General features: G+C 45.4%; 1 protein-coding gene across 3 annotated transcripts; it reads left to right on the top strand.

The window, feature by feature from the left end:
• gas2l3 (growth arrest-specific 2 like 3) lies at positions 1–27,879 on the top strand. 3 transcript variants are annotated; one of them, XM_034577839.1, is made up of 9 exons: positions 1–133; positions 12,977–13,029; positions 19,601–19,787; positions 21,054–21,172; positions 21,892–22,033; positions 23,343–23,406; positions 23,496–23,637; positions 24,788–24,892; positions 26,381–27,879. In XM_034577839.1, exons 2-9 carry the CDS (start codon positions 13,006–13,008, stop codon positions 27,752–27,754), a joined length of 2,157 nt encoding a protein of 718 aa, XP_034433730.1. In that variant the 5' UTR covers positions 1–133; positions 12,977–13,005; the 3' UTR covers positions 27,755–27,879. The 3 variants fall into 3 exon arrangements, with proteins under 3 accessions (XP_034433730.1, XP_034433732.1, XP_034433731.1); XM_034577841.1 differs by lacking the exon at positions 1–133 and adding an exon at positions 10,577–11,120 and having other exon boundaries at positions 12,975–13,029; XM_034577840.1 differs by lacking the exon at positions 1–133 and adding an exon at positions 10,577–11,123.

Raw genomic sequence — 27,879 nt, 5'->3', positions numbered from 1 at the left:
TCACAAACATCAGCGGAGAAGCGCATGAATTAAACCGATCAGGAGGAGCAGCTCAAGTTTTCCTCAAGGATACAGCGACACAAACTACCACAACACTTTCTGCCTGAAGACTTTTATACCTCCAACATTTCCGGTAAGTCACAAACCGATGGATTTCTTTATGTTCATCTTTAATTCAGAAGGGAAGAAACGGGGAAAGTTTGTCCGGGAGAGAGAGAGCGAGAGAGAGAGCGGATTCATTCTCCACTAAATCCATGAGGGAGCCTCGTGGAAGCTGGAAACATGGTTCCCAAAGAAAATACACCAAAAATAACAAAATCTGTGCTTAGAATAAATGTGACGACTGATTGAAAGTCCCATCAGATATTGAGAATAGTGAAGACAAGCTACTAGAAGTTTAAACAGAGTGCTGTGTTTAAAGTATGAGGAAGTTAAAAGTGATATATTAATTTTTTCTTCATACATCCATCTCCCTGCCTGTCTAAAGCTACTATCCAGCACCATTCACTGGTGTATGGTTTCATTGACTTGCTTATTTGTTTACTAAACGTTTCACACCTTTTCACTGGAGCCTCCAACGTGTGTCAAGGGTGCAGCTGCGGTTTAAACCAGTCAACAGTCCCATTACTGGGCAGATTTCACTGTTGCATAGTGACACTGTCGTTGACTTTGACGGGTATTAAGAGTGAAACAAAACAACAGCTCCCAGTCAGTTACCCTTGGTCAGCAGGTGAGAGTCAATGGGTAAGAGGATCAGTGGGTTACTGGTGCTGCACATATGAGCCTGGAGGCTGTGTCCGCTCAGGGGGATGCACGGTGGTAGTAATGTGAGGCTGTGGCAGAGGATGATGATGACATAGTGTTACGTGGATGTTTGTGTTTGACGTGGCTTTATTGGGAAGAGCAGAAGAGGTGAAGGTTGTGGGTGCAATTCCCCTGTTTTGGACAGGCATGTTTCCTGCTGCTGCCCCTATTGTGGCAGGACACCAACTCAGGAGGGGCACATTCTTATGAAGACCTCCTGTAAAGGGGAACATCCCTGGTTTCCTGTCGGAGGAAGAGAGATGAAGTAAAGGCTCAGCAGGTGCTTCCTGCAGAGAGGGATTTCACCAGGGAATCACCATCCCCACTCTGGTGTTGAGGATTTTTATTGTTTTGTTTTTACAATGGCCAGAATTTATCTCTTGACCTTTTGATTCGTGCCTGATAATCAGGAAGGATGCCCATTTCGTTTAACGTCATCCATCATATGCAAGATTGTGAACCAGGCTATATATAATCACGTTTATTTATAAAGCACATTTAAACCAGCCAGAGTTTCACAAAAACCCCTTAAGGCTAGTGTATAAGAAAACACTTAAAAGCTTGAGAAAACTTGTGAGTCCTCGTGGCTTGAACTTCTCTGATGATTTCTTGAGCTTATTGTCGCATGTTACCTTTCCAATGGGATGTGATTGTAACTCGTGACTTAAAGGAAAACATGTTTATCTTTCACCCTTCAGAGGCTGTTCATAATGAACAATCCTATCATTGTGTTGTCCCCCACACTCATTGCTTATAATCAACCTCGCATCCAGTAATTTCCAGCGTCTCTATCCTGGCCTGGAGGACAATTAGCTGATGGGTGGGCTGTGACCCCTCTGGCTTGAGCTGCTCCGGTCATTGAGAAATTGAGCTGCATCGTATTACATCACAGTTAGAGTCAGTGATCAGGTCAACGCACTTCTGGTATCATGGCAACCTTTCAGGTCCCTTGAAGCTGTATGTGAATAAAAAACCTTGTTGTGTTCGTGGTGCTACAACACTGAACAGTTCTGTTCCCGCTGTGAATTCTCTTACTCGCCCCCAAATGAAATCCTGTTAGTCTGAACTTTCTCTAATCTCAAAGTCACAACAAATCAGCGTAACCTGTTTCCTAACCAGCGCTAACTGCCCCCTGCGAAACAGATTCACCAGTGTTGGATTTTTATCCCTTCTAGTTTTTTTTAAGTCTACTGGTTTGATCTCAGACTGAACAGATTGGTAAATATGAGATACATCCACAGAGAATTATCATCGGTGACGATTGCTATCTTAGCCTTTTTATAAGATGATAGTGTCACGGTCGTGTTTACAGCTCGATGTGCTTCCCCCAAGTGGTCAAATATTTATTTACTGCAATTTAGTGTTCAAAACAAAAGCTGTATTTAAAAATGGACGTAGTGAAGTTGATGCGGAAGTGCCTGAAACCGGTATTCCCTTCAATGGCCGACTTCTCACTTGATTTATAATGTCAGTAAACGTTTTCCTAAGTTGATTTGGGTCTCTGTTGCTAGTTTCAAGTTTTCTGCAATACAGCTTGATGTCCATTTAGTAAATTATGGTTCCATTTAGAGTAAAATAGACGACGATGGTTGACAGCTATTATCTTCCAATGGGGGCATGTCACAGGTGGAGGTGGGCATGCAGTGTCTCTCACCTCTCAGTTAGGCTCAACCCCCACTCGTCCAAATATGGTGACCTCTGGACAAAATGCCAAACTCGAGGCTTCAAAGCGTCAGTTCACAAACCAATGGGTGACGTCACGGTGGGTTTCCACTTGGGTCAAACCGTCTAAACTGTTGCTAATTGTAGCTATTTAGAGCTACAGTGATTATTTACATAAAGCTAGTGTAGCTCTGTTTGGATATTTTTATTGGACCACATCACAAAAGCATTTGATCACACACAATAATCAATAGATGCAGTCGGTGCATTCAGCAGGTGGAAATGTCATGTTGATGTTATAGTGTTGTTTTCCAGTTGAGAATAATGGCCTTTAAACCGAGAAGTCTGTTACTGAGAGGGATTGCAGTTACTAAAGTCCTATCCAATTGCTGTTCCTGCTTATGAATCCCTGTGACTTTCTGTTGGAAAGGTTTTCCACCATGCTTCCGACAAACAACAAACTCAAGGTGCCAAGGACACCTCATCACTGACGGTACAGTGCGTCAGCGTGTGTCAGGCGAAGCTGTGTGTCACTGCCCTTAATGAGAGAGTGCACACATGAGTAGCAACCTCAATTTCGGCCATCTTCATAATCGCCATCTGCTTGATCTTTGGCATCAGGCCTGGCGTTTTCGGAGTGGCCAAGGACCCGAAAGAAGTTGAGACAGAGACACGCGCCCACACACACACACACACACGCACCACCCTGACCCCCCCTCTCATTCTGCTCCTGTAAGCTGCACCCTCAATAAATGAGGGCTAATCCAAGATTTCATTATCATCTCCATTGTGTCCACACACGCAGCATCACACGCCCATATGTCCCCACGTGCATTTTTAACTCATTAAGTCTTCTTTGTCTCATCTGCTGTTTAGTGCGTGTGTGGAGCTGTTATTGTTTAGGTGGATACATGTAGATCCTGTAAATAGTCACAATAGTGCTAACGTCATGCTTTATTCATATATTCATATTGTGGACACTATCAGGGAAAGAAATCATTATCTGCAATTAAATATTTAATGTTACCACAATGTAGAGTAGACTGCCAAATTAAATACTTAGTATTACTTACTAATCCGTCCCTTCTTGTTTGAGCTATCAGTCATTTAATGTAGTAGTATCCTAAATGTTAAAGTCTGATTGGTGAAACTTCTCTAGTTGTCCATTAAACCAGCTCTGGTCAAGCTGCTGGACTCAACGACATGTCGCACTCGCTGAACCAGTTGAACTCAACTTATCTCAGTCATGTGGACTGTTTCTGCAGACCAGCTCATGTCACAATTTTTTTTTTCTTAGGATTGGGTACAGTTTCCAGTAACTACAGAGTAGCCGTAGGTCTCGGTCTAGGATATATATATATATATATTTTTTCTAGCATCATCCAAGATGTAAGAGATAACTGAATAATGTTTTCTTGATAAAATAAGTTCTTTTATTAGTTAGAGTTATAGCAGCAAAGGGGATAGTGGAACTAGACACTCAGTAATAGCAATACATAAGTCAACATACAACATAAACACAAGAGAAAAAATATTAACAAAATGATATTGAATTTAAACTGCATTTTTCAGTGTAACAGAATTGCACAAATGATCTTGAGATTGTACAGATAGAAAATGGGTATTGCATATTTAAAAAAGTTAAACCTGAGTGAGAGGGCACGGTCACACATACGTGAATGTAAAGCGAATATCGCAGATCAAAGGTCACCAAAGTTGAACTCACAGTGCGATTTGCCTTTCAACTGGAAGCAATGTTGCAGGGGATGGGACTGGTCGTATTATCTATTCATCTATGAATGCACAAGTGTAAACATGTGAAAACTGCTTTATTCAAACATTGTAGAAATCAACTCCTCATGTGGAGGCTTGTTTATTAACAGTCTGATAGCAGGGACAGTAAAGACACAAGTGGTTTATATTCACTGATATTGTCACATCTTGTCAGCACAGCTCCAGCTCCGTGTTTATTGAACTCCTCTGTATTGTGACTTTATCAGTGTAGTGTCAAAACCATCCTGTAATCAGTCTCTTATGGAGCAATGAGTTTCTTTCTTTAGGGGCCCATATTTCTCCCACCATGTCTGAGCACTGCTGAGGCTGATTAAGGTGAAAGGTGCCCCACTTTTTAAATCCCACCCCCTGCCCCCTGCCCCCTCCCTATCACATACACAAATACACTAACCAGGGTTATTATGTGACAAAACAACCTGACTAATTAGGTTGAGCTCCCCGGCCCCTTGACCTTTCTCATCTCTTTGGCCCCTGAAGAGTGGGGAAGGGGCAAAGTGGCTGTTTGGGCCACACAGGCTTATCTGAACTGACCCTGAGAAAACCTGCTACGGGGCCACGCTGGGGTCGCGTGCTTGGAGATGGTTTACTTCGGTTTGTGGGTTAAAAAAAATCCTTCATTATTGGCAAAATCCTGTGAAACAACGTAAATACTTTATTTGACTGATACATTGTGAAGTTATTGTGGACTGACTGACTAAATGTCACACGCCACATGTCATCAGTAAAGAAAATAGGATTACATGATAAAGTTATATGTTGACTGTAAAGAAGAAGCTCAGCTATGCTTCACCTACTGTTTTTAAATTTACAGCAGTAGACGTTATGACACCCTGGAAGTTGGGAGTTTTGGCAGCCAGACAGATGGCACCTTGGAAACCAAAAGGTCTCTCTAACCGTCACTTTCCTCCTGTTATGCCTCATTCTGTCAACAGTTATTACGTCCCAGTTCATTAATGGAATGAATGAACACATGAAGTGATGCATTATGGGATGACCATCAGTTGCAAGGGCTTCTAAATTACAGCTGATGTAAGATCAACGGTCAAGTTGTCTTTGTGTGGTCACGTATTTCAAACGGCCAGTCTGTGTTGCGACTGAAGTAGTGATGTCATTGCAGTGAGTGTGTGTGTGTGTGTGAGTGTGTGAATGTTTGAGTGTGTGTGTGTGGGTGTGTGGGTGTGTGGGTGTGTGAGGTCAGCAGAAACATTGGGCATCATGCCAGACCTGCTGCCGCCTAAAGGATGCTGTGTGTGTTGGGCACCGCTGATTGACTCAGCCCGACTGGCTACTGACATCATGTAGAGTGGAAATTACAAAAATGGGGATGACGACTGTAAAAATGGGAAATACTTGCTTAAAGTGATGGATCAGGCTTCACAGACACTGCAGTGCCAAGATGGAATACTAGTATGAGAGAACTGGTTTGTTGCAGTTCGCGTAGTGACGTTATGTTTCGCGAGGATATGTTTCCACATGTAGGTCACTGGGACCCAGTAGACTCCAAACAGCTCATGTGATGAGTCACATGAGTACATTAAACAGTCCATTCATCCATGTCTAAACAGCTGATGTTGGAAGTGTGGTGAGGAAATGCTTGTCATCGAAAGATGGGATGATCAGAATCATCGTTCGGATATTCTTTTTTAAAAAGTATTTCTTATATAATTGTATCTGTAGATGTTGCGTTCAGTTAAACCTCCTGTAACATTGAACAGTGTGAGAAACCCTGAAGTTTTATACCCTATTTGTTTTAACTACCAGCGACGACTGGCTTTGTTTGCTTTATGAGAATAAACATGTTATCACAAGCATTTCATCTTAATTTCAATACAAAGACATTATTGTGTCTGACATACTTTGTTGGGCATAGTTTCCCATTCGAGTGGTTGTTTGTTCGTTCAATCGTCTGACCAGGTTCTCATTTGTCGGACCAACCACTGGTGTTACATTCATTAGGAGAAAGGCGCTAAATCAATAACCAGGATTAATCCATTCTTATTGACGGTGGGAGGGACAGGCCTGTGAAATGGGGGTGTTGCCCAAATAAACAGCCTATATTTTGTCAGGCTCGAAAAACGGTTGAGATAAAGGTGGGAAGTCATTGTGCCCAATGTGTTGTGGGTAAATACTAGGTTGATTGTATCTTCTGTTTGTTTGAAGTCTTGAATTGAAGGACGATCTCGTGTGGCATCTCACATGCGAGAGGTCTTTATCCGTAGACACCCATGGGCTCTTTTTACTGACCTGGAATCAGCCTCCATCGGTTCCTCTCTTCATCACGGTTATGGAAAGCAGGGGTGGGAGGCCTGATCCTGAGTCAGCACCGAGGGGCTTTCAAATCCCAGAGCTGACCTGGTGGCGTGTAGTGAGCCGTGGATTAGCATCAACAAATCAAAATGGGATTGGCAGGTGGGTCCCACCCATTCAAGCCTTTAAGATGGGCTTTACTCCCACTGTCTCACCTCTAAGGACAGACCGCTCCAACAAGGACAACCGGATGGAGGCCAAGAAATGTTTTAATCCTTTTTAAATGAGTGGTAGTCTTTTTTTTTTTTTACCATGGAAACCCTTGAGGAACAAGCTTGTACAGGCCCACAGCGGACTGAACTGCTTTAGAAAGTAAAGTTTTATTATCACGCGGAGCTCACTTGTTCAGCCGCCTATTGAAGTATATTTACTTTTTTCATTCTCCCACCACTGAATGAATTTCCCTCTCGGCACAGTGCAGCCAGGCCCCATCTGTAACAAAAAGGGGGAGGCCGGGCTCTAAATGAAACGCTCCTCCGACAGGGTAATTAAGACCAGACACAAAGGGCTCAGCAGGAAGGAGTTTAATAGAGGAGGAGTTGGTATTCCCTCGGGAGAGGCTGCGTCCAGCAGAACCGCTTTGGACCGCAGGGAGCTGGAAGGGCACAGGAGGTTCAATGGCCCTCGGAGCTGGCCCACGGCCACTTCACATCACGGGTACTGGGGGGACAAACACAAAAGATGTTACTCATCCATTTCTGCCTGCTCATGTTATCGAATTCAATCCCTAAAAATAGAGCCTTGCTCTTTTTTACATCAAAACACACATTTGGAGACCTTCAGGTGTAAAATATAATGTTTAAGAAGCAGTTAATCGTGGACCAGTATTGATCTGAACGGCCACATTAAAACATGGGTGGAAAAGCCTGCCATCATAGAGAGAGGGTGTGACACCTTTTAATGTAAGGTGATAATGGCACACTTCAAACAACTTCAATAAACCATTCATGGTTTTGTACAAATGAAAAGTGAAGGGAGTAGCTGAGGGTTAAAGAGAGAGAGAGAGAGAGAGAGCTTGAGAGCCAAGTTCTCTCTCATTTCCTTTAGTCGTCCAAAAAAGTGCCGGATTGTTTGTTTCAGGAGGCTTCACAAATTGCTGGACGCTGTTCTCCCCAGGCATCGCTTGATTATTCAATAAAAGCACTTCAACTGACACCTAAACGCACCGACATGTGCAGTTTAATTAACAGTGCAGCCAAATATTTTCCCTAATTGAAGTTGTTTGAGTGATAACATTGGGCTGAAGCAGAGCCCATGCAGGAGAACCACTGAAAGACATGTGCAGTAGAAACGTTGGTTGCACAACAGAGGAGGGAAAGCTGTGTGGGACACATGCTGTCTTTATCATGTGCTCCAGTTGCTCTAACCTTCAGGGAAATGAATAATGAAATAAAACAATTCTTCTGGAGATTCCCACAAATTAAAAAAAATGATGGAGCTCCCAAAAACTTAATTTATGCCGTTTACTCTGTTTCTATTCACTCAACATACATGTGCCATGTAGCGGAAAATCAAAGTGACATCACCGCTTGAACCTTCTACTTTTAACTCGTTACATAATGTGTTCTCATTTCATTTTTGCACTTATGCACGGGTGCTTGCATGTACTGCCGGAGCGCTGCAGGCTGCATGGGTGCACCACATGCACGGCAGTGTGTTGTGATGACGACTTGTTGTGGAGGTGGATGCACTCTGCTGTCTGGAATAGCCCTGATCCTCTTATATGATTACTGGCTGGGACGAGAGCGAGATGGAGAGAGAAGCGACCTGCAGGGGGAACACGCGGACAGATGTCTCACCCCCACCCTCAAAAAACAGCATCTATGTTTGGTCCGGACTACAGGGAAGTTCGGACTAGATCCCTTTCCTTTTTAATAGGGTAAAAGTTAATCATACACCTCATATGTGAATGGATAAAGGAAATTCCTCTCATTTGTTCGGCACCTTTTCCTGGCAGGAAGTAGATTATTTGTTATAATTATTATAGAGAAAAAAAGGAGCAAAGTTGAGTTAATTAGCTGTCACAGTTTGTTTATATCTATCCCTATGAGTAAGTAAAATGTTCTATTAAAAGATGTGTTTCAAAACTATATATCTTTGTGGCTACAGAAAGGCAAATCAACAGTCATCACATCATCACATCTCTGCCTGCACGTGGACCAGCGTCCCCACAGGCCAAACACCACATGTTTTTTATATTATTTTGAATTTCAGCTGCTACCACTGTCACACTCAGTGTTACACAACACACAACAAGGGGCCGGTTCAAAACTCCTAACACTGCGATGTTCCTTTTTTAAATATTGCACAGGAAATGCCATCTGATGTTAAAGTGATTGAGGCCACTGAGTCTGGAAATAGCAGTTCTCCCGAGGGGATATAACCCGAAACAAAGCCTTTATGTTACTCAGGACAAGAAATACAGGTTAGGTAACGCAAACATGAGCAGGGTCTTTTGTGTCCCGGGTTTCAGTGCCTCATTAGCTCAGTTAATCCGTATGGGGCTTTAGAAATATAGGAATGGCACACGTGCACCTGAGGAAAAGCTAATGCTTGGGCAATGTTGAGTTCTGGAATTATTATGAAAGTTCCACATTCGCAAACGACTCCGGTTGCAGAAATGCCCCAAAATAACGTTGTTCTCATCATGTACAATTTGTTCCTCAGGAGCTTCGACAATCGACGATGCAAGATGATCCGCAAAGAGGCTCAGCTGCATATTTGGCCCCTTAGAGCATAATCTCAAGTCTTCTGGGTGGAAATCAGATTTACTGAAAGAACGGAAGAAAATGCAAGTTACAGACGGACGACAGAATAGTGCCGGCATTGTTGGACATTTTTCCTGTCGGTGACCCATGGGGAATTTGCGTGGCCGCAGTGTCGAGCCGTGAACTTTCCAATAAACCACTCCCAAGTTCACAGCGATTGTGAAACATGTTTTGTCCTCGCCTCTCTGCTTTTGGCTGCGATTCTCTCCCCCCTCCTCCGTGTTTGACATTTGACTGTGTTTGAAAGCCTTTGGTCCCTGTGGGGAGTCTGTTCTCTCCAGGGTCTGCCGGGGCCCCAGATGCAACACAACTGGAGTCCAGAGCCAAAGATTTGCCCTTTTGTCCCGTGTTGCTGAGTGTGACCCTTGACGAACGCCTACATGCTGAAAAGAAACGGAGCCTTTCTGGATTGTTCCTCTCTTCTAAAACCCTAAATGTCCTCATTCTGTCAGCGACTCTGCTCTTTCAGCTTTGTAACCTTGAGGACTTTTCCCAACAATACTTGAAACAAACTACAATGACCCTTGAATTCCTTTCAGACTTGATCAAGACCAATCAAGCTTTGAGCTAGAAATTTTCTCGAGGTAATCCATCATCTGTCCTTTACAAATCAAGAGTTATTCTCCAGAATTTCAGATCCGATTCCCTAAAACTGACTGAAATTTCAACAAGAAGCATGTTGTGGTTTCATTGGTTTGAGTTTGAATAATTGCCTTCAACCAAACATCGGTCCAGTGAAGATTTCAGTCTAATTTCAGGGTTTTACTCCCTTTTGTCTTTCTCAGTCTTCAGTCTTGTGCACGAATCTGTGCCTCACAACACTTGTAATCGTATTTTACATTGTCTAATTCTGGAAACATACTTTGTAAGTGTTGAGTGATGATGATACTGGGGGTCAACTTGCCTTGTGTGAATAGCACATCTCAAACGACGCTGTAGTTCAGATAACAGAGGTGGTTGAAACAGCTGTGGAAAACCAACATCTGTGCATGTGGCTCAGCGGCATGACGTCATGTGTTCTGTTGTTTGTTACTTGGACTTTGCTCGCTCAAAGTAATTCCCTCTCTACGTGCACGCCCCGGGCCAAATCTTTCAGGACAAGCACAAGTTGACAACTTCAAAAACGCACCAACGTACGAAGCCGTTCTCTTTTGGTTTTCCTGCTTCCTACCCCTAAACATTCTGCTGAGTATTGGTTCAAGGGGTGTTGTGGTGAGCGTTGGAGGGGGGTGGGGGGGATGAAAAGGAAGTGGAGGTACCCCCAACCCTCAACCTCATCTCCTCTATCCATCCCGTCTCATTCCGTTTCATCGCATCCTGATTGGGGAGTTCCTGGTTTGGTTTCTGGATCTGGGGATGAGAAGAAGTGTGTGTGTCTGTGTGTGTGTGTGTGTGCGTGGTGGGGAGGGTGGCAAGCTAAAAAAAACAATGGAGGCTTTGTGAGAGGGTACCGCTGTGACAGAATTGTTGAGGGGGAAGCAGGAGGGGGGTCGGCAGAGCTTAGCGAAGCGTAGCCACTTCATTAGTCAGGACTCTCCTTTTGCACCTCCTCCTCCTCCTGCTCCCTCCCTCCCTCCCTCCCTCCTCCCTGTCATTCTCTCACTGCCTCTCCCTCCCCGCTCACTCGTGGAACCACAGAGGCAGGAGCCGCTCTGGCTGGACAGTGCTGAAGAGTAGCGTAAGTGGGGGGGGTTTTGGCTTAGCAGTGGCGAGGATGCGCTCTTGAGGCTGATCCGAGTTGTTTGGCGCCGTTCCCCCGCTCTGTACCGCACTGTTTGTGTTCCGAAGGTAAGTCGTGTTGTGTTGTCATCCTTCCCGCCCCTGTCCCATCCTTGGCCGCTGACTTGGCATCTTCTCCCATCACAGCTGCAGATCTGGTGTCGGATGACTGGACACAGCTCTCTGTGCCTTTTTGATGAGCAGCTGAGGATGTGATTTTTTTTTTTTTTTTTAGTGTGCGTGGTTCTGAGGGCAGTTGTGGATCAGAATGCTCCTCACTCTGTGCGTGTTGGCATCAGTGGAAACCACCAGAACATTTATACAGCAGTGCAGAAGTTTCACCAACCCATCGTGGCTGAGCATTGATGTTTGTGTTGAGGTGTGTCTGAGGGGGATTGGGGGCGGGGGGTCTCCAGCGGCAGAGTATTGCCTCAGCTGTGTTGAGCAAATGATCAGTGTTATTAGGATCTAGGCGCTTGTGATTACTTTCTCCCCCCCACCCGCCGCCTCTCTTTGTCAAACGCACACCCTCGGGGACAGTTGAGCGTCGGGGGTAATCCTTCACATCCTGTGTGGGAAAGGGCAGCGAGGAGCACTCAGACTAACCTCATCACTTCCTCGTGAGAAAGTCTGATTTGCTCAATCTCACTTTGTCCAGTAAAAACTAAATGCTCCCTTTTTCTTTTTACCCAGGAGGCTGTTTGATACATCCTGTGTGCCTGTTCGCAGCTTATATCCTGTTTAACAGGCCTTCATTCATTACATGGTATTCAAAACCCTGCAAAATTTGAATTCATACCTTGTAAATTTGATTACATGCTCATGACACAGTAGATTTGACAAAAAAACGGAAGTGACTGACTTTTCTCTGCTGGAATCGGAAGCTTTTTTTCCAGGAGAATCAGTGTGACAGTAATAAAAAAATTAATTCGATTTTGAATAGAAGAGACACATGCTTGAAATTCGTTTTAGAGACTGATGAGATAATCAGGGTTGAGTGAGGCTTAAAAGTCACTGTGTGGAACCAGTTAATCTTGCGGGTCCTTCTCAGGGCTTTGTCATGACCCGAGTCAGGAGGCTCCGCTGTTCGGCTGGACGGGGAACTGAATTGGTTGTATTTGAATTATTGATTATTTATTTTGCCAATTCTATCATTTTGGCTCTTACTAAATTACATGTTGAATCTGTCCATTTAATCTTATTGCAGCTGAGTTTTCACTCAATAAATTTGTCTGAATTTTGTATTGGGATGGTCTCTTTTCTTATTCTGGGGGGAGGTGCGTACCAGGTCTCTGCCTTAGCATTTGGTCAGAAGGCGATGTACATTATATATTCATCCACCTCACAAGGGATGCAGCCAATTAGGCAGCATTACTTACAGCATAATATACCACAATGGGGAATAAAAGAAAAGACAATGAAATGTGCTCTATGCGTGATATTCCCTGCGTTTGCTTTGTCTTACTTCCGCTGTCCAGTCTGCGTGTTGAGTAACAATCTAGACCTTTTTTAAAGTTTAATCTTAACTAGTCTGCTTCTGTCCAGGTTTAGAAATCTACCCACCAGCACCTAGAACGCTTGACAACTAAACTTGATCTAGTGGGTTGAGTCTTGTTTTGGTTCTAAAATGAGTCATGAAGTGTAACTATTTCCTGGCGAGCTGCAGTTTATTAGTTTGACCATTGTTTCTGTGGAGGTTGTCATTGGTATCTCCATGGTGATGATAAGACTCCGGGTAGAGTCCCCGGAGGGAAGAGATGCTTAAGGCCTGTAACTACTCTGGTAGCCCCCGCTGAGTCATTATGAGTTCCTTCCAAAGGACTCTGGAATTGATTATCACATGAACCGTATCTATTTGATCAAATTTCAACAAAGTGCCATAATCAGATATCATGTGTAACTCCTCTGTCGTCTCTCCACAGGATGAAGAAGTGAATCAGTCATCGCAGTCATGGCTGTCCAGACCGGCATCCAGGTGAGTTCATCACCGGCTACACTTCACGAGGTGCACCGTGATTGGTCAGGGAGGGAGATGCAGTCCGTCAGGTTGGAGATCAACATGGCCGAATCAGTGTTTGGTTCGCAGATGTTGTTTTTCATGAATCATGACACCGTTTGGATTTCATCACCCTTTGCACGTTCACATCCACGTTTTGGATTTGAAGCATGTGCAGCTGGATGTCATCACAGAGTTAGAAATCTCTACATCCCATAAGGGCTGAACCTGACTTCGAGTCCTCATTACAGCGCCCTCTTTGGGCCTGTCAGCACCATTCTCAGTGTGCAAGCAATAAATCACCTCAACTGTCTGTGTGCCAAATTGAAGAAAAACTTCCCCGACACTACCAGAGTTATTCAGATTAAATAAAGAACCAAAGACATCTGTCTCACGCTCGGCAACTGTGACGGGCCCACCTGTGTTTCAGGCCGCCCCCTCGTTGTTGTTGTGCATGTCTGACGTTCCACTGCCGAGACCCTGAGGAGTTCCCCCCTCTCCACATGTTTTTAGGGGGAGAGAGTGGAATGTGCAACACTCTCTTTCCTCCCCGTCCCCTCCCAGCAACGAAGTGCGAGCCATCCCCAACATCCAAAACAACACACGTATCGTGTTGCAGATTTGTCACATGGCAGCACTCCGGTGAGACATGCTTTTCCTCTGTCATCTGGTTTGGATTGATCCTGGCTCCCCCCACCCTGCAGGGAGACTGTGGATATGCAAAATATGCATCTCAGGGCCGTGCACGTAGCATGTGGCAGGAAACCTGTCAGGCTGATGGCGATGAGTCGTCGAGGCTGTGAAGAGACTCCACCGGAGTTGTTGATGGACTGTGAAACGTCAGACGCATCAGATTTGTCTGTGCTTTGTCTAAAATTTTACTTTTTATTCAATTTTAAAGTTTTCCCTGTCTTCTCTTATAAGTTTAGACGTGTTTTTATATAAGCGCAGCTCCTTAGCATTAAATAACAAATATTCAATACTTTAATTCAATCCATTTCTAATTAACATCTCTATAAACACGTCTAAGTGGAGAGCAAATGTACTAAAATAGTCCCACACATTTGGTTATGACACTGTGGAGTTGAGAGTAGAGCATGACCGATATGGATTTTTTTATGGAGTCTATATTACGGATATTGGGGAGTAAAGTATTTCTATTATCGTTTCATCAGTAGATGTATAAAGTTCTGTATTTAAAAATAATGGAAATGATTCCTGAATCACTATCAAACCCTTCTGTCGAAGAAATGTAATTGATGCTTGATAACCATAAACATTATTAGAAATTAAACTATGAATAAAAAGCAAATAAAACCAAATATATATTTGAATTAAGAAAATAAACATTTTTTTTAATTTAATATGTCAATATAAATTCACATCTTTTCTGCATTGTATATTCTGTAAAATAAACATTTTCATTTCAGCGAAAATAAATGCTTAAAGTCTCATTGGACGATTTTTATTAGCCAACCAATAAATCAGACTTGCTCTAATGCAGCCGTGATGTTTAACTAACTCATATTTATTTAAAGCGCAGACAACAAAAGACAAAATCTAGTTTGGTATTGCGTGTTATCGAGAGGCTCCCAGTGAGGATATTGATCCTGTAGATCTGAACTGTAGTGACGCTGCAGTCACTTCCACAGCTCCGCTCAGAGCTTCGCTGCCCATGTAGAGCACAGTCACATCCAATAAACTGGTCACACCCCCAACGCTCTGTTCAGCCATGTTGAAAACAAAGGCCCTCAGGGAAGTGTAAGTGGCATATGTGCACTTTTTTTTATTAATGCAACACAGCCATTGTGAAGCGTGATGTCGGATGGTTTCACGTTCCTTCAGATGTCTGAGCACATTTCAGAGATCTGCAGGTGCTCCAGATGCTGTGGAGTTAAAACCATGTGGCAACTGGTGGGATGTGAAACCTTTAGTTCACATATAGAAAGCCAAAAAACTGTGGTCTTATCAGGGTCGTGCAGGCTTAATGTAAGTCTGTTGAAAGTCTGGACCAAGGGTCATTTCTCTGTTACATGGTTTACATTTGATCTGGTTAGTTTTGATTTCACATTGTAATAGAGGGAGCGGGATAAAGGATTTTGTGTGAGACTTCAAGCGAAACTCGACAACTCTGTTTCTCTTCAGTGAGGCTTCTTTTTCTTTTTCTTTTTCTTCTTCTGTTTACGTCTCAACTTCCTGGAATTGGTCCAGAAGTCCCGAACTATCCAAAGAAATGTTTTCACACTGTTAACAAACCGAACCATGGTTCAGTTTGATCTGGACTGAGACCGCCTCTTTTGGTCGGACTAAATTTTGGCCCATTGGTCAGGGGCACATTTCACACCTGTTATTTTGGTCTAACCTGAAAAGTCTGAAGGTCTGGACCAAACCAACAAGGTAGGGGTGAAAGCGCCCGAGATGTGTGCAGGGGCTAGGGAGGCGTTGTTGCCTGCTTGTGGAGCATCTTCATGTTTAAGTAGCAACTTGCATATCACTGTGCAGAAGATATGTTCAGGGTCTCTTTTGCACTGAAGAGAAGAACTGGACAGAACGGAGCACAACCATGAAAACCTCCAGAGAGACCCACAGGAAGACAATAGCAATCTCACACTCACACACACACACACTTTGATTTATAAGTGATGTCTCGGAGGAGCAGTGCTCCCACCGTCCATCAGCACATTCTTCATTAATGCCAAGGCGACATGAGAATCACGGAGGAGCTCTGTTAGCCTTTGAATAGAGAGATGTGACCGTGTTAGTTCAGCCTGACCAGAACCAAACAGCCCCCGACTCAGTGATGATCCTCAAGGGCCAAAGATCAAGAGACAGAGCATGGGAAGGTTTAAACAAACTGGATTGGCTCAAGAAATTTGAAAGATGGTTCCTTTTTTAAAATGTAATGAAGAAGCCGTTTGGTAAAGCTTAAGATGTAACATTTGACAAAGCTTTTGTGTTTTTCCACTTGTCAGGCTTGTTTACAGGCTTCATATACATGAATCACTGACGTGGTGTGAAAAAAGGCTTCGTGACAATGGGAACAAATGATAGTCATGAGGAAAAGCTTACATAATGGGGGGAAATCTTGAAATAAGCAGTGGACATAATTGTCACAAGAAAAGGTGATGATAAGACAAGAAAAGGAAAATATAGATGAAAGTCTTTTTCCTTTTTTTAAATTTATTTGTGTGTATCCACTTCTCCCTGTGACCTTCCTGCCATTGACTATTGTTTCAGGGGACTTTGGCCTCCCTTCGCCATAAGTGGCTCGTGCTAAGAGCATCAGATCCAACTGCTTTAAAAATCTCCGTTTCTCCGCTGGATTACCTCTGGACATTCCTGCTCCCAGCGAGGACAGAGGTGGTGTAAGAGAAAGGGAGATTAGGTGAGAACGCCCCCTCTACTCGGGTCAATGCAGATTTTCGTTTACATCGTTAGCGTGCTGTGTCAAACACTGAACGCTCTCTGTGAACCTGTGTTCAGTCAGGTGACACAGTATGAGGTGGGATTATATACCCCCCCCCGCGCGCTCCGTCCTGGTCTCTAATCGCAACGGTGTCTTTTACGTAACTTGTGAACGTTGCACTACGCTGCCTTATTTTCTAATTTACCGGATAACGAGAAAGGCAACATATGTTGTGGCGCTCCTGAGCACTGCAGGCCGCCGCCCTTCTGAACCGGGTTATGTAATATACACTGGTGTGTTGTTGTTGGATCGTCTCTTTTGATGTGAGATGATCTTTTTTCAGTTCAGAAGATCAGGTGCTTTTTTTTAAACCACTGTTTACCACTTCTCTGTGTGTGTGTGTGTGTGTGTGTGTGTGTGTGTGTGTGTGTGTGTGTGTGTGTGTGTGTGTGTGTGTGTGTGTGTGTGTGTGTGTGTGTGTGTGTGTGTGTGTGTGTGTGTGTGTGTGTGCTCCCCAGTCTCACATCTGATGTGGTCAATTGTGGGACTTGTGCGAAACCGATGACGTCTTCTCTGATGTCTGCTCTAAGTGTTTGTTTGCGTTGACTCGACTGTAAGCGCTTGAGGGCTGCTGGTGTCACCAACAATGAATTTTGTTAAATCACAACAACAAGTCAAAGTTGCCTGAAAGTTGAGCGCTAAAGGGGCATTCCACCGAATACACACATGAAGTGTACTTTACTGATCGCAAGGAATTACTACTCTGAATGTCGTCTTTTGTGGTTGTGGAGGGAGGTTTTCCAAAGTGAACACAACTTAACAAAAGACGGAGTTTAGCTGCATGATGGGAAATGTAGGATCAAGTATTTTGGGAGCTTGACCCATATGAGGAATGAAAAATTGAGGATATCTGCATTGCTTTGAATATTAGGAGTAAAAAGTTCCAGGTACCGATGTATTGGTCGATTTTGAAGACGTCATCAAACCTTTGTCAGAATTAACATGATTGGGGTTTTACAGTTTAACCAAAAAACTTTATTAATTACTATGAGTAAAAAGAAAACACAAACTTCAATAGAGAAAATAAATGCACATCTTTTAAACACTGATCGTTGTAAACATCTAAAAAGAAATAATAATAATACTACACTACAGTTTATTATGGACAAACTACGTAATGACACCATTTCCAACTGCCAAAGCATTTTTTCGGCATTGTTGATTCTATACAATAAGTTTTCATATCCGCAAACATAAACACTGATACCAATAAGTCTGAGAGAGGCTCATCGGGCGATTTTTATCAGCTCAGCGATCAAGCTCAAAATGTTGTATGTGTCTTGTGAAAAACTACTTTTAAATTCTTTGACTCTTTGCTTAAAAGTATATATTTTCACATGTCACATTTTATTATTAGTTTTAATAGGAAATCTCTTTAAACTGGCAGGTTTTAGGTTGAAGGTTAAAAGTCACGGCCAAATAATCGGAATAGATTTAGACTCACTTGTGTAAATCGTCATAAACTCGTTTACTTAGCTTTTATTTGCTATAATTCCTTAACCCCAACACCAACACTGTGTGAGCATGGCCAAACAGTCCAATATCACATATCAAACACACACACACACACACACACACACACACACACACACACACACACACACACACACACACACACACACACACACACACACACACACACTGCTGTTGGGGCAGCCTGGAGCATCAGCATCAGTACATCACTGTATAAACGGCCCCTTTGTTGACTGTCTATGAGGTTTCCTGTTTGTACGCCGAAGCATTATGATGAATTTCCAGGCCTCTATGAGACTCAGCCTTGTCTAAAGCACAATACCCACAATGCCGCCCCTCAGCACAGCGGAAGCAGAGTCCTTTCATTTATCGCTCGATGACATGTGACGGACACAAAGATTAAAGCCTGTATCTTAAACAGATGTCAACAAACTGGAACGGGCGGAGGAGGAGGAGGGTCATAAGGGAGTTATGTAATGTCTGGACGAGTCGTCGTGCACATCTGCTGCTGGTTTCTAGATAACTCCTCCTGCTGTCTGAGAACAATTAGGAAAAAAAAAATTGAGAACACAACAAAGCCACCAGATGCTTATGTTTTTTTTCATTCTGTATCTATTAAGATGTTAGAGAGACACCAGTTTGGCTCACGTTAAATCCAGATTAAAATGCCTCACATTAATAGTTTGCCATTAATTTGTCATTTCCCCCCCTTAAAGTATATCTAACTTAATAATAATGTAATTTATGTACATTGTGGCTGTGAAAACCAAAAAACAGGGAAGCTACACTGGATTTTTATGTCTCTCCTCGAGCTAAAAGACTTGGTGAATAGTCGGTGTTAGAGGCAGTGCAGAGCTCTGAGAGAGAAGAGACAGGAAGGAAGTGTGTGTGACAGTAGAGATGGATATGATGGGACATCGTGGTCCAGAGCCAGGATCAGCGGCTCGCTCCAGGCACCGGGCCCCAACTGTGGAGCAGCGCTGGACACGTGAGCAGTCGAGTGCAACGGCGCTGAACTGACTCGATTTTCGTTGGATTTGAAAAGAAAACGTAGCAGTGCACATTGGGGACAGAGCTGAGTGTGTGTGTGTGGTATTGAAATGGAGTAAAGTACAGTGGTTACCTGGAAGTGGGTGAGCTCCAGCTGAGAGTAGAGGGGAAGTGTGCTACGACGGGAGACCTGATACTTCCTCTGTGCATGGATGGGTCGTAACTCCCGCAGTGTGAGGCTGAATGGGAACTAGAGTATGATAATGCTTGATGTGTTGGTCTATAGAGAGCGGGCTAAGGGGAAACTGCTAACCTATATTCAGGGGTTAGAGTAAATCCATAGTTTGCTCACTCTGAAATACATTCTATAGGTTTTTCCTCCCATGTAGTTAGAGTCCTCACACACAGAATCAGGCTGATCTCCCAACTCCTCACTTAAGGGATCATTTTTTCAACATGTTAGAAAAACAAAAGCAAACCCGAGTCCTAAAGCAACTTTTACAATCCTTAGCACTGTGAATGAGGGAGTCCCTTATCCAGTGGATCCCAAACTAGGGGTCGGGAACGTTGTTTATTTAAACATGGCGGGCATTTAATCCTTTCTCTTCCTCTCCTCTCCAGGTGTGGTTCGGCGAGAAGTTTGACGCCCCCTTGCTGAGCCCCCGGAGCCCTCGCAGCCCGTTGGCGCAGCGGCACGGCCCCGGCCTCGCGGACGTCTTCCAGTATGACCAGTGGCTGGCAGTGCGGCACGAGGCCAACCTGGTGCCCATGCAGGAGGATCTCGCCATCTGGCTCACCGGCATGCTGGGTAAGGGCTGCGTACCACCTGAGATCATTTCGGGGGTTGTTGGGTAAAATGTCCTTTTTTTTAAAGACACTTGTTGTACGTTACTCTTCTGTGGCTGTAATCACGCAAACATCATGGGATCCCAAACCTATGAATCCACACTAGACATCTGCATGCTAACAGTTTCCCCCTCGAGGCGAGGAAAATACCACAGCACAATTGACATTGGTCTCCCATGTAATTGGATTTGGATGCTGCTGTTTCCAGCCGGACGTCAGCGAACCACATAAACAGGAGGGGGAACGAAACCCCTCATTTCATCTGCCTCTGCCATTATACTGACATCTTTTGTCCCATGGGACACAATGGAGCAGTGAGGAAATCGAAGCTGACTCTATTGTCGACTTCTGAAACTGTTCTTGTAAAGAGCACGACATTTGGTTTTTTCCTCACGAGGAATGTGGGCAGGTACTGAAACGCTCAACGTGTGTAATTGGCCGTGACCGTGATGACCTGCATCCCACGTTCTGAGACGTTTTGACTGATCTGATTGTCGATCCTCTGCGTCCCGAGTGCTGCAGAAACAGGTGGCGCGCCGCGGATCGAGTTTCAGGCCTCGGGGCTCGGCCCGTTGTTGTGCGGGAAATTAACTTTTGTGGCGCGATCTCCGTCGCTTAGTGTTATGGCCGTTGTGGAATTTGTTCCCAGTGTGAATCAAGTCAGACCCAGTGGCCTTTGTTGAGTTTCTTATGGGCGGTGATTTACAATACGGGGTCGTGGGAGCGCCGTGAGTCCTTGAGGAGTTTGTAGCCTAGCGGAGTCTTTTACTCCCTCTAGTCCTACAACAAAAGACACTGTAGTATTTTTAAAAAACGGCTAAAAGAGTGAAGAAGAATGTTGTTTACCTCCCCCTAGGAGATTGTGTTTTCTTTGGCCTTTCTGTCTGTCTGTTATTTAGCAGTTTAACACTCAAACTACTGGACAGATTACCACGATGGTTGGTTGAAGCATGTGGTATGGGTCAGGGGAGAACCCATGGTGCCATTCCAGGACATCTTTTTGCCTTTTTCTTAAACATTGAGAGAGGTCATTTTTGAAGTTTTCAACAATTTCTCAGGAATTAATTCATGGATCTAGATGAGAGAAGCAGAGATATGCGCTCTTCTCTCTGCCGTTCTTGTTGCATTAATTTCATGTCATTTCAAACAGGACATATCTCCATTTTTATAAAGTGCGTTTCCAGTCGATGTTGTAAAACTTCCGCTGCGCTCTCGTCTGTTTTTCCAGGGGAGGAGGTGCGAGCAGAGTTTTTCATGGAGGAGCTGAACAACGGCGTGAAGCTGTGCCAGCTTATCGGCGTGCTGCAGACCAAGATCGCCCAGAGCTGCCCCTCCGCGCTCGGCAAGGTGAGTCAGACGGCAGCGACGAGAATAGCTCGGACACCTTGGTCCAAAGGGCAGCTTTCATGCTCGCACGTGGGGGGGGGGAAGAGAGAGAGAGAGAGAGAGAGAGAGAGAGAGAGAGAGAGAGAGAGAGAGAGAGAGAGAGAGAGAGAGAGAGAGAGAGAGAGAGAGAGAGAGAGAGAGAGAGAGAGAGAGAGAGAGAGAGAGAGAGAGAGAGAGATCAGAGTGTGGACGAATCCCTGCTTGAATTAAAGATTGAAGATGTTTTCTGTAAAATCACTGGTGTAAATTGTTCTAATAAGACTTGACAGCACTGCACACATCTGGCTTGACATCTGTCAGCAAAGGTGACTCATGGAAATCCAGACAGAAATGGTAGCTTGAAGCAGTGATCACCTGAAATTAGACGATCACTTAATGATAAATCCACTACTTTAGAGACTGTGTCTGAACGTTAACTCGGTTTAAGGACTAGAATTTTTATATTTTTTTATATTTTGTATGTATTTTTCTCCATTGTTTGAATCTTCTTTTATTGTTTTATTATAATTTTATCCGTTTTGTTACTCAGCATGATCTAGTTTTTCTATGATTTGCTAATTTTGCACTTATATGTTATTTAGTGAAACACTTAATAAAGGCACAATGGAAATAAAGTTTATTTCTCTCGCTCTTATTGTTACGACGGTAATTGTTCATGATGTGTGTGTTTCTCCCGACAGCTGTTCCCCACGAGGAAGGTGGCGTGTAAGCGCGACGCCTCCCCGGGTTCCTTCTTCGCCCGCGACAACACGGCCAACTTCCTGGCCTGGTGTCGACTTATCGGTGTGGAGGAGACGTACCTGTTCGAGTCGGAGGGCCTCGGTGAGCACGGCAGCATGAAGAGCTATATTTAAAAAAAATTTTAAATTAGAGTATCTTCCAAATATGATGTTCAAATCAAACACTTCTGTTACTGTCTCTTCTTCATGTGCATGTACAGCAGCTTTAAGCAACATTATGCAACTACTCCACCTTAAAATACCAGCTTCACGATCATTGTGACTTAGTCATTCCCGCTCCGTGCGCCTCACTTTTATGTAACTTTGGGGGGGTGCTCATAATACTCACCAAAAAAAAGCTATTTTAAACACGCGGCACGGTTAGTTTTTGACTGATGTGACATCACAGCTCTCTCGTGTTGCCATGAATCTCCGCTGCTCAAGAACAAGAACCAACAGAAACTTGTTAAAGCTCCACATCTGGTTAAGATTTTGTAACGATCCGACCTTTTAAATTACCAGATTAAGTTCAGTTTACTAGAGCAGGCAGAAATCAAACAGTCCCACTTTAATCGTCTGGTGAATCTTTCATTCCATGAATTAAAGTGCGGCCACGTGTCCAAATCGGTGTCTTGCACCTGTCGTGTCATGCTTTTGAATTCCCCCAAAAAATGGAAATGGAATCGTGATGAGTTTTCCTGCACTGGCCACTGTCACACCACTGAATACCTTTTTAGTACCAATAGGAAAAAACTCCTTTTTTTCCTCTTAAGCTTTTATTACTTTACCGAGCGTCAGTCAAAAATGTTTCAACCCAGTAAGTAAAAGTTGTGTCCAGTGCGCGGCTTAGCTCAAACTGAAGGAATGCTTAACATTTCTACAGGGTCGTGCCTGCAGGTCTGTACACAACACCCACAGCATATTTATCTGAACTGTAGGATGATCAGAGGGTGAGACAGACGAGACGTCGGCTCTAAGCTGCTAATATCTCAGCAGAGCTGAATCTGTAGATTAAGCCCGACTTGTTAATGGTTTAATAGGATCTGTTGTGGGTAGAATCCCCCTGAGTTCTCTGTATGGGGGATCACTTCATTACTGCTAATGGCTCGGCACAAAAAAAACAGACTTAGAAAAGAAAGCCCTACGTCTGTGGATTAGAGATCAGCACCAGTGCATGTACATAAGCAGAATGTCCTGTTCTTGTATATATTTGTTTAATGTATATAAGCTTAGTGGTTTTAAAGTTGCACTGCCTCCCCCACAGCTCTGTCCTATTCTGCGTGAATCATCCAAACTCTCCTCGGGGAATAATTAACTTTATCTTGTGTGCTCATAATGTCCGTGTTTTAAATTTTTTTTAATTTAACACATGTTCCACTTCATCTAAAAGCTGAATCTCTTTTCTGCCTCAGTGCTGCACAAGGAGCCTCGGCAGGTTTGTCTCTGTCTGCTGGAGATCGGCCGCATCGTCTCCAAGTAAGTCTGCGAACGCACAGGAAGTCGTTTGAAATAATAACAGCGACGGCTTTAGTGTCAACATTGCATTTAAACTCCGTGCTCCTCAGGTACGGCGTGGAGCCCCCGGTGCTCGTCAAGCTGGAGAAGGAGATCGAGCTGGAGGAGACGCTGCTGCGGACGGAGGAGCCCCCGCCGGCCGTCAAGACCTTCAGCGTGTGCTGCCAGCACGGCGGCCTCTACCAGCCCGGAGTGAGTTCTCACTGTGGACTTGAACTTGTGAACAGGAAATGAGCTCCAGCAGGTTTTCCTTAGCCGTGCATTTATTTAAGAGAAAACCGAATATGAAACCACCTGGAGGCAGGAAGTGAGCGCAGACACTTGTCATATTCATGCACGGTCTCAGTGTAGGTGATGCTGTTAGACCCCGTTTGTTTATTACCAGGTTTGAACACACGAAACAATGACCCCTCCCCCTCGCCATCACCTCGCATGCAAAGGCAGCTGATCACGCTAGCGTCACGTAGGTGCTGCATGTGTGACCCAGTTGAGGCCGAGCCAAGATGGCGGCAGCAGGCAGCGGTTCCTGCCGCTTCGCTGCTGCCCCAAAGGGTACGTGACGCACCGCAGCAGCCGACCACGTGACGCCGTGTGACTTGCTGCCGCACGTGACCTCCGGGCCGCAGATATGCCGCTCGTCACTCAGCCATAAGCGTGCGGCGCGGTGAACTGAGTCGAACGGAGCATCTCTGCGACTGGCTGTGGTTTGAACACTTTCTAAACTCAAACTGATGTGGTTAGGGGGGCTGGGGGGGGGGCGGGTATGTGGGTTATTCCCCTCGTCCTGCTCAGTGGGTAAAACGTGGCTCGCGCTCGGTCGGGGTTGGGGGTTTTATTCCCAGAGGAGACAGCTGGGCTAAAAATAACTGCCCTCGCTGAAGCGGAAGGCGGTTCGGGTAAAAGCAAACTCGTATATTTGTTCACAAACGTATTTGCACTTTAACACGTAAGCAGCTTATACAACAAATGCTGTTAATATCAGTTATTTTTAGTCCCGTGTGACCTCATCACCCTGTCAGTTGCGTTTCGTTTTCGGGAGAGAAAACGTGTCCGACTGCCTGACTCAGTGGGTGTAATTACATTAAAGCTCACATACACAACAGCAGGCGCTCTGTCCCCGAGTGCGGGGCCTTGTTTTCCAGTCATCTGAGGTGACTTACATAAAACGCTGGCGTCTTTAATTACGGTCGTGTGCAAAACGGAAAACAGCCAGAGGACGAAGATGACGGCTTTAAGATAATCAGATGCCCTATGTTCATGATCGTGAGCATTATGGCTGCCAGTGAGTTAATGAAAGAGCTCTGATGTGGAGTCCTTACGGGTTTCTGCTTGTGCATTGTAGGAGCACGGCATGGACGACCCGCCCTGCAACTGCTCCAACAGGGTTTCTATTGAGTACCTGTCTGAGGGACGCTACAGACTGGGGGACAAGACCATCTTTATCAGGGTGAGAGCTACACACACACACACACACACACACACACACACACACACACACACACACACACACACACACACGGACACACAAAAGTAAGTGGAAGTAAAAAGTACAAATAAATAGACCGAAATGTACGGTAGTTAAAATACCACATTCACTTTTCTACTAGAGTAAAAGTAATTAAACATTTGCTTTTAAATATACTCAAAGTATTAATAGTAAAAGTACAGAATGTAGTCTATTACCTTATGCGAAAAATCTACTGCATCATTATGGCCGAGTCTTGGCGGTGGCGTCTCTGCTGCTGCAGGCGTGCTTTGCTTTCATTGAAGGAGGCGGGTCTAATGTTACCTGCTCTCTCTGATTGGATGAGAAGACCAGTTCCCCTCTATCGATTACTTTCGTGTCACTTTTTTTTTTTGTAACGCAATGCTTTGTACAATGTAGGATGGAAAGTACAGAAATCTGCTGATATATGAAGAGTAGTAAAAGTGGAAAGTAAGCGGGAAAAAAATCAAGTCGTAACTTTGATGAGAGGGCTGATGGGAAGTGGTGGGATGTGTCAGTTTCATATTTTAATATATACATTTTTAGCCGTCTCTTGCTAACTTCTCCAGGATTACCAACCTCAGCTTTAAATGCAGTGACACTGTGAATGTGCTTCACTACATCCCACCACATTTTTTACCCTCATCTGATATTGAATTTTAATTTCTACTCAATATCTATTTTAAGAATAAGTCTCGAAATCAATGAAGAGGAAACACTGGAAATACAGAAATAGAAATAAGTCTGGAAAGTGCCAGAATGTTGTGATCGAATAAACTGAGATAGAAAAACCCTGAAGCGGCAAACAAAGTTCCAGGGACTGACCCTGCTGGATACTCTGCGGTTGCCTCTGACCTTTGACCTCGCTGCTGACGAGCAGAAAGGGAATCGCCCCGTGGTTGTCAAAGAAGACGCACAAATCCCAGAACTTGACAATTGCTCGACAAACTGTACTGAACCCATATTAAATTTAAAATCCACAGATAATGTTTAAAATACGGAAAACTTATACCATCAGTATCGTGGCGTCTGATGGATTTGGCAGTGGTACATGTACGAGTGTTGGTGCAGCGTAGTGTGTACGGCTATAAATACTGTTTATATCCTATTAAAGTGCGTAGTAGGAGTCTCACTGTCAACACAGGCTCCTGCCAGTGCGTGTGTGTGTGCGTGTGCGTGTCTCAGTGAGAGAGAAATCTGGCAGAGACGTCTTCATGACTTTACCCGCAGCTGTCATTGGACACATGTAAGCTTGTTACCCAATCGTGGCTCATGGATTCGGACGATTACATCATGATTAGTCGTCCGCTGGGCCCGGCCCCAGGAGAGGACGGGCTCGTTTGCAGCTCTGCACAGAAAATTTAGAGAGTGTCAAGGAATGTGTCACATAGATTTGACAAGACTTGCGGCAAACGTTCCCTCACTGGATGATGTGTTCTTCCTCCTCAGATGCTTCATGGTAAACATGTGATGGTGCGTGTCGGCGGCGGCTGGGACACGCTGCGGGGTTTCCTGACCAAGTACGACCCTCTGCGAGTGCTGCAGTTCACCACTCTGGAGCAGAAGATCCTGGCTTTTCAGAAAGGTCCCCCCGGACTGGGAGGTCACCACGGCAACGCAGCTCCCCCTCCTCCACCTCCAGACATGGACCCCCTCGCCGCCGTCAACGACCTCATCTCCTCCTCGTCCTCCTCCTCTTCCTCCTCCGCCTCCTCGTCTTCCTCGCTCTCTGGCTCGGCCTGTAAGCAGATGCCTGCGGGTCAGGTGGGTCGGCTCCACGCCGCCTCTCCGGCCTGCACGCCCACGCTGCCCAGGAAAGGTGCTATGGCGGCAGCCAAGAAGAACCTCCAGATGACGCCTTCCTCCCCGAGGAAGCCCACCCAGCTGCCCCTGCCCATCGTCTCCAAAGGCTCCTCCTCTTTGCCCTCAACGCCTGTGGGGAGCTCCTCCAAACTGTCTCCCAGTTCGGGGTGTCAGGGAGGGCACGTCTACCGCAGAGCTCTGACTCCAACATCAGCTCCATCATCTGTCGCCACTGATCCAACTCCCGCCTCCAAACTGAAGCTCAGACCGTCGCCACGCGGTACTGCCGCTCAGCCCAGGAGCCCCGTCTGCCCGGAGCCATCCTCCAAACTCCCCAAACCCTCCAGCCCCTGCGCCTCACCCACCTCCACTGTGCCTCGCCCCGTCACTGCACCAGCACGGGCACCCACCCCTAAAGATGCCCGCCCCCCAACGGGCGCCAGCCAGCGCTCTCGCCTTGCACAGCGCCGCCCCGGCTCCCCGGCCTCACGCCTCCGACTAGAGGCAGCCAGGCGAGCGCGGACAGCCACGCGAGCCACAGCTGCAACGAGCTCAAGAGCGGCGACGCCACAGTCCCTCACCCCCTCCTCCAGCTCACGGACAGCCTCCCCGGCGCCGCCAAAACCCACCAGCTCCTTGCCAAAGGGCAAAGAGGCCAAAGCCAAGGGGCCGGCCCCCACCAAGGCTGCCACCCCTCCACGAGGTACCGCTGCTGTCCCCGGGCGGGTCCCAGGGGGCGCCACCGGCCCCTCTTCCTCCAGCAAAGCCAATCAGAAAACACCAGCCACAGCTCAGACAGCTGGGCGAAAGCAAGCCGCCGCCACGACTAACCCCACCAACGCAAAGTCAACTCTAAAAGCCGAACCTCCTCCAGGACGAGCCGCGGCCCCGCCGAGATCCAGCCCCAACGTGAGGGTCGCCAAGGCCGAGCCCGGCGTCGGCACGAAGACCCCACAGTGCAAGGCCAAAAGGGAGGAGCCTTATTTTGAAATGAATAATAGGAGGTGGCAGAGGACGTAAGAGGGCGTCCTGGGAAAGACTTTGCCAAAACCACAAGGCTGGTGACACGGCTCCTCCTCTCAAACCAGCACTTGTTGGAGCTCGGACTCTTTCGAACAAACAAACAAATTAACGTTTGTCAGTAA

The sequence above is a fragment of the Hippoglossus hippoglossus genome, chromosome 23 (genome assembly GCF_009819705.1).
Source record: "Hippoglossus hippoglossus isolate fHipHip1 chromosome 23, fHipHip1.pri, whole genome shotgun sequence".
In the NCBI taxonomy this organism is placed as follows: domain Eukaryota; kingdom Metazoa; phylum Chordata; class Actinopteri; order Pleuronectiformes; family Pleuronectidae; genus Hippoglossus; species Hippoglossus hippoglossus.
Note: the sequence above shows the minus strand (reverse complement) of the source record. Positions and strands in the feature narration are given on the sequence as shown.

Excerpts from the sequence above, each read along its gene's own strand:
- gas2l3 (XM_034577839.1), top strand. The coding sequence starts at position 13,006 with ATGGCTGTCCAGACCGGCATCCAG. Across the intron at positions 22,034-23,342 it reads GTTCGAGTCGGAGGGCCTCG|TGCTGCACAAGGAGCCTCGG; the intron begins GTGAGCACGGCA and ends TTTCTGCCTCAG. Across the intron at positions 24,893-26,380 it reads ACAAGACCATCTTTATCAGG|ATGCTTCATGGTAAACATGT; the intron begins GTGAGAGCTACA and ends CTTCCTCCTCAG.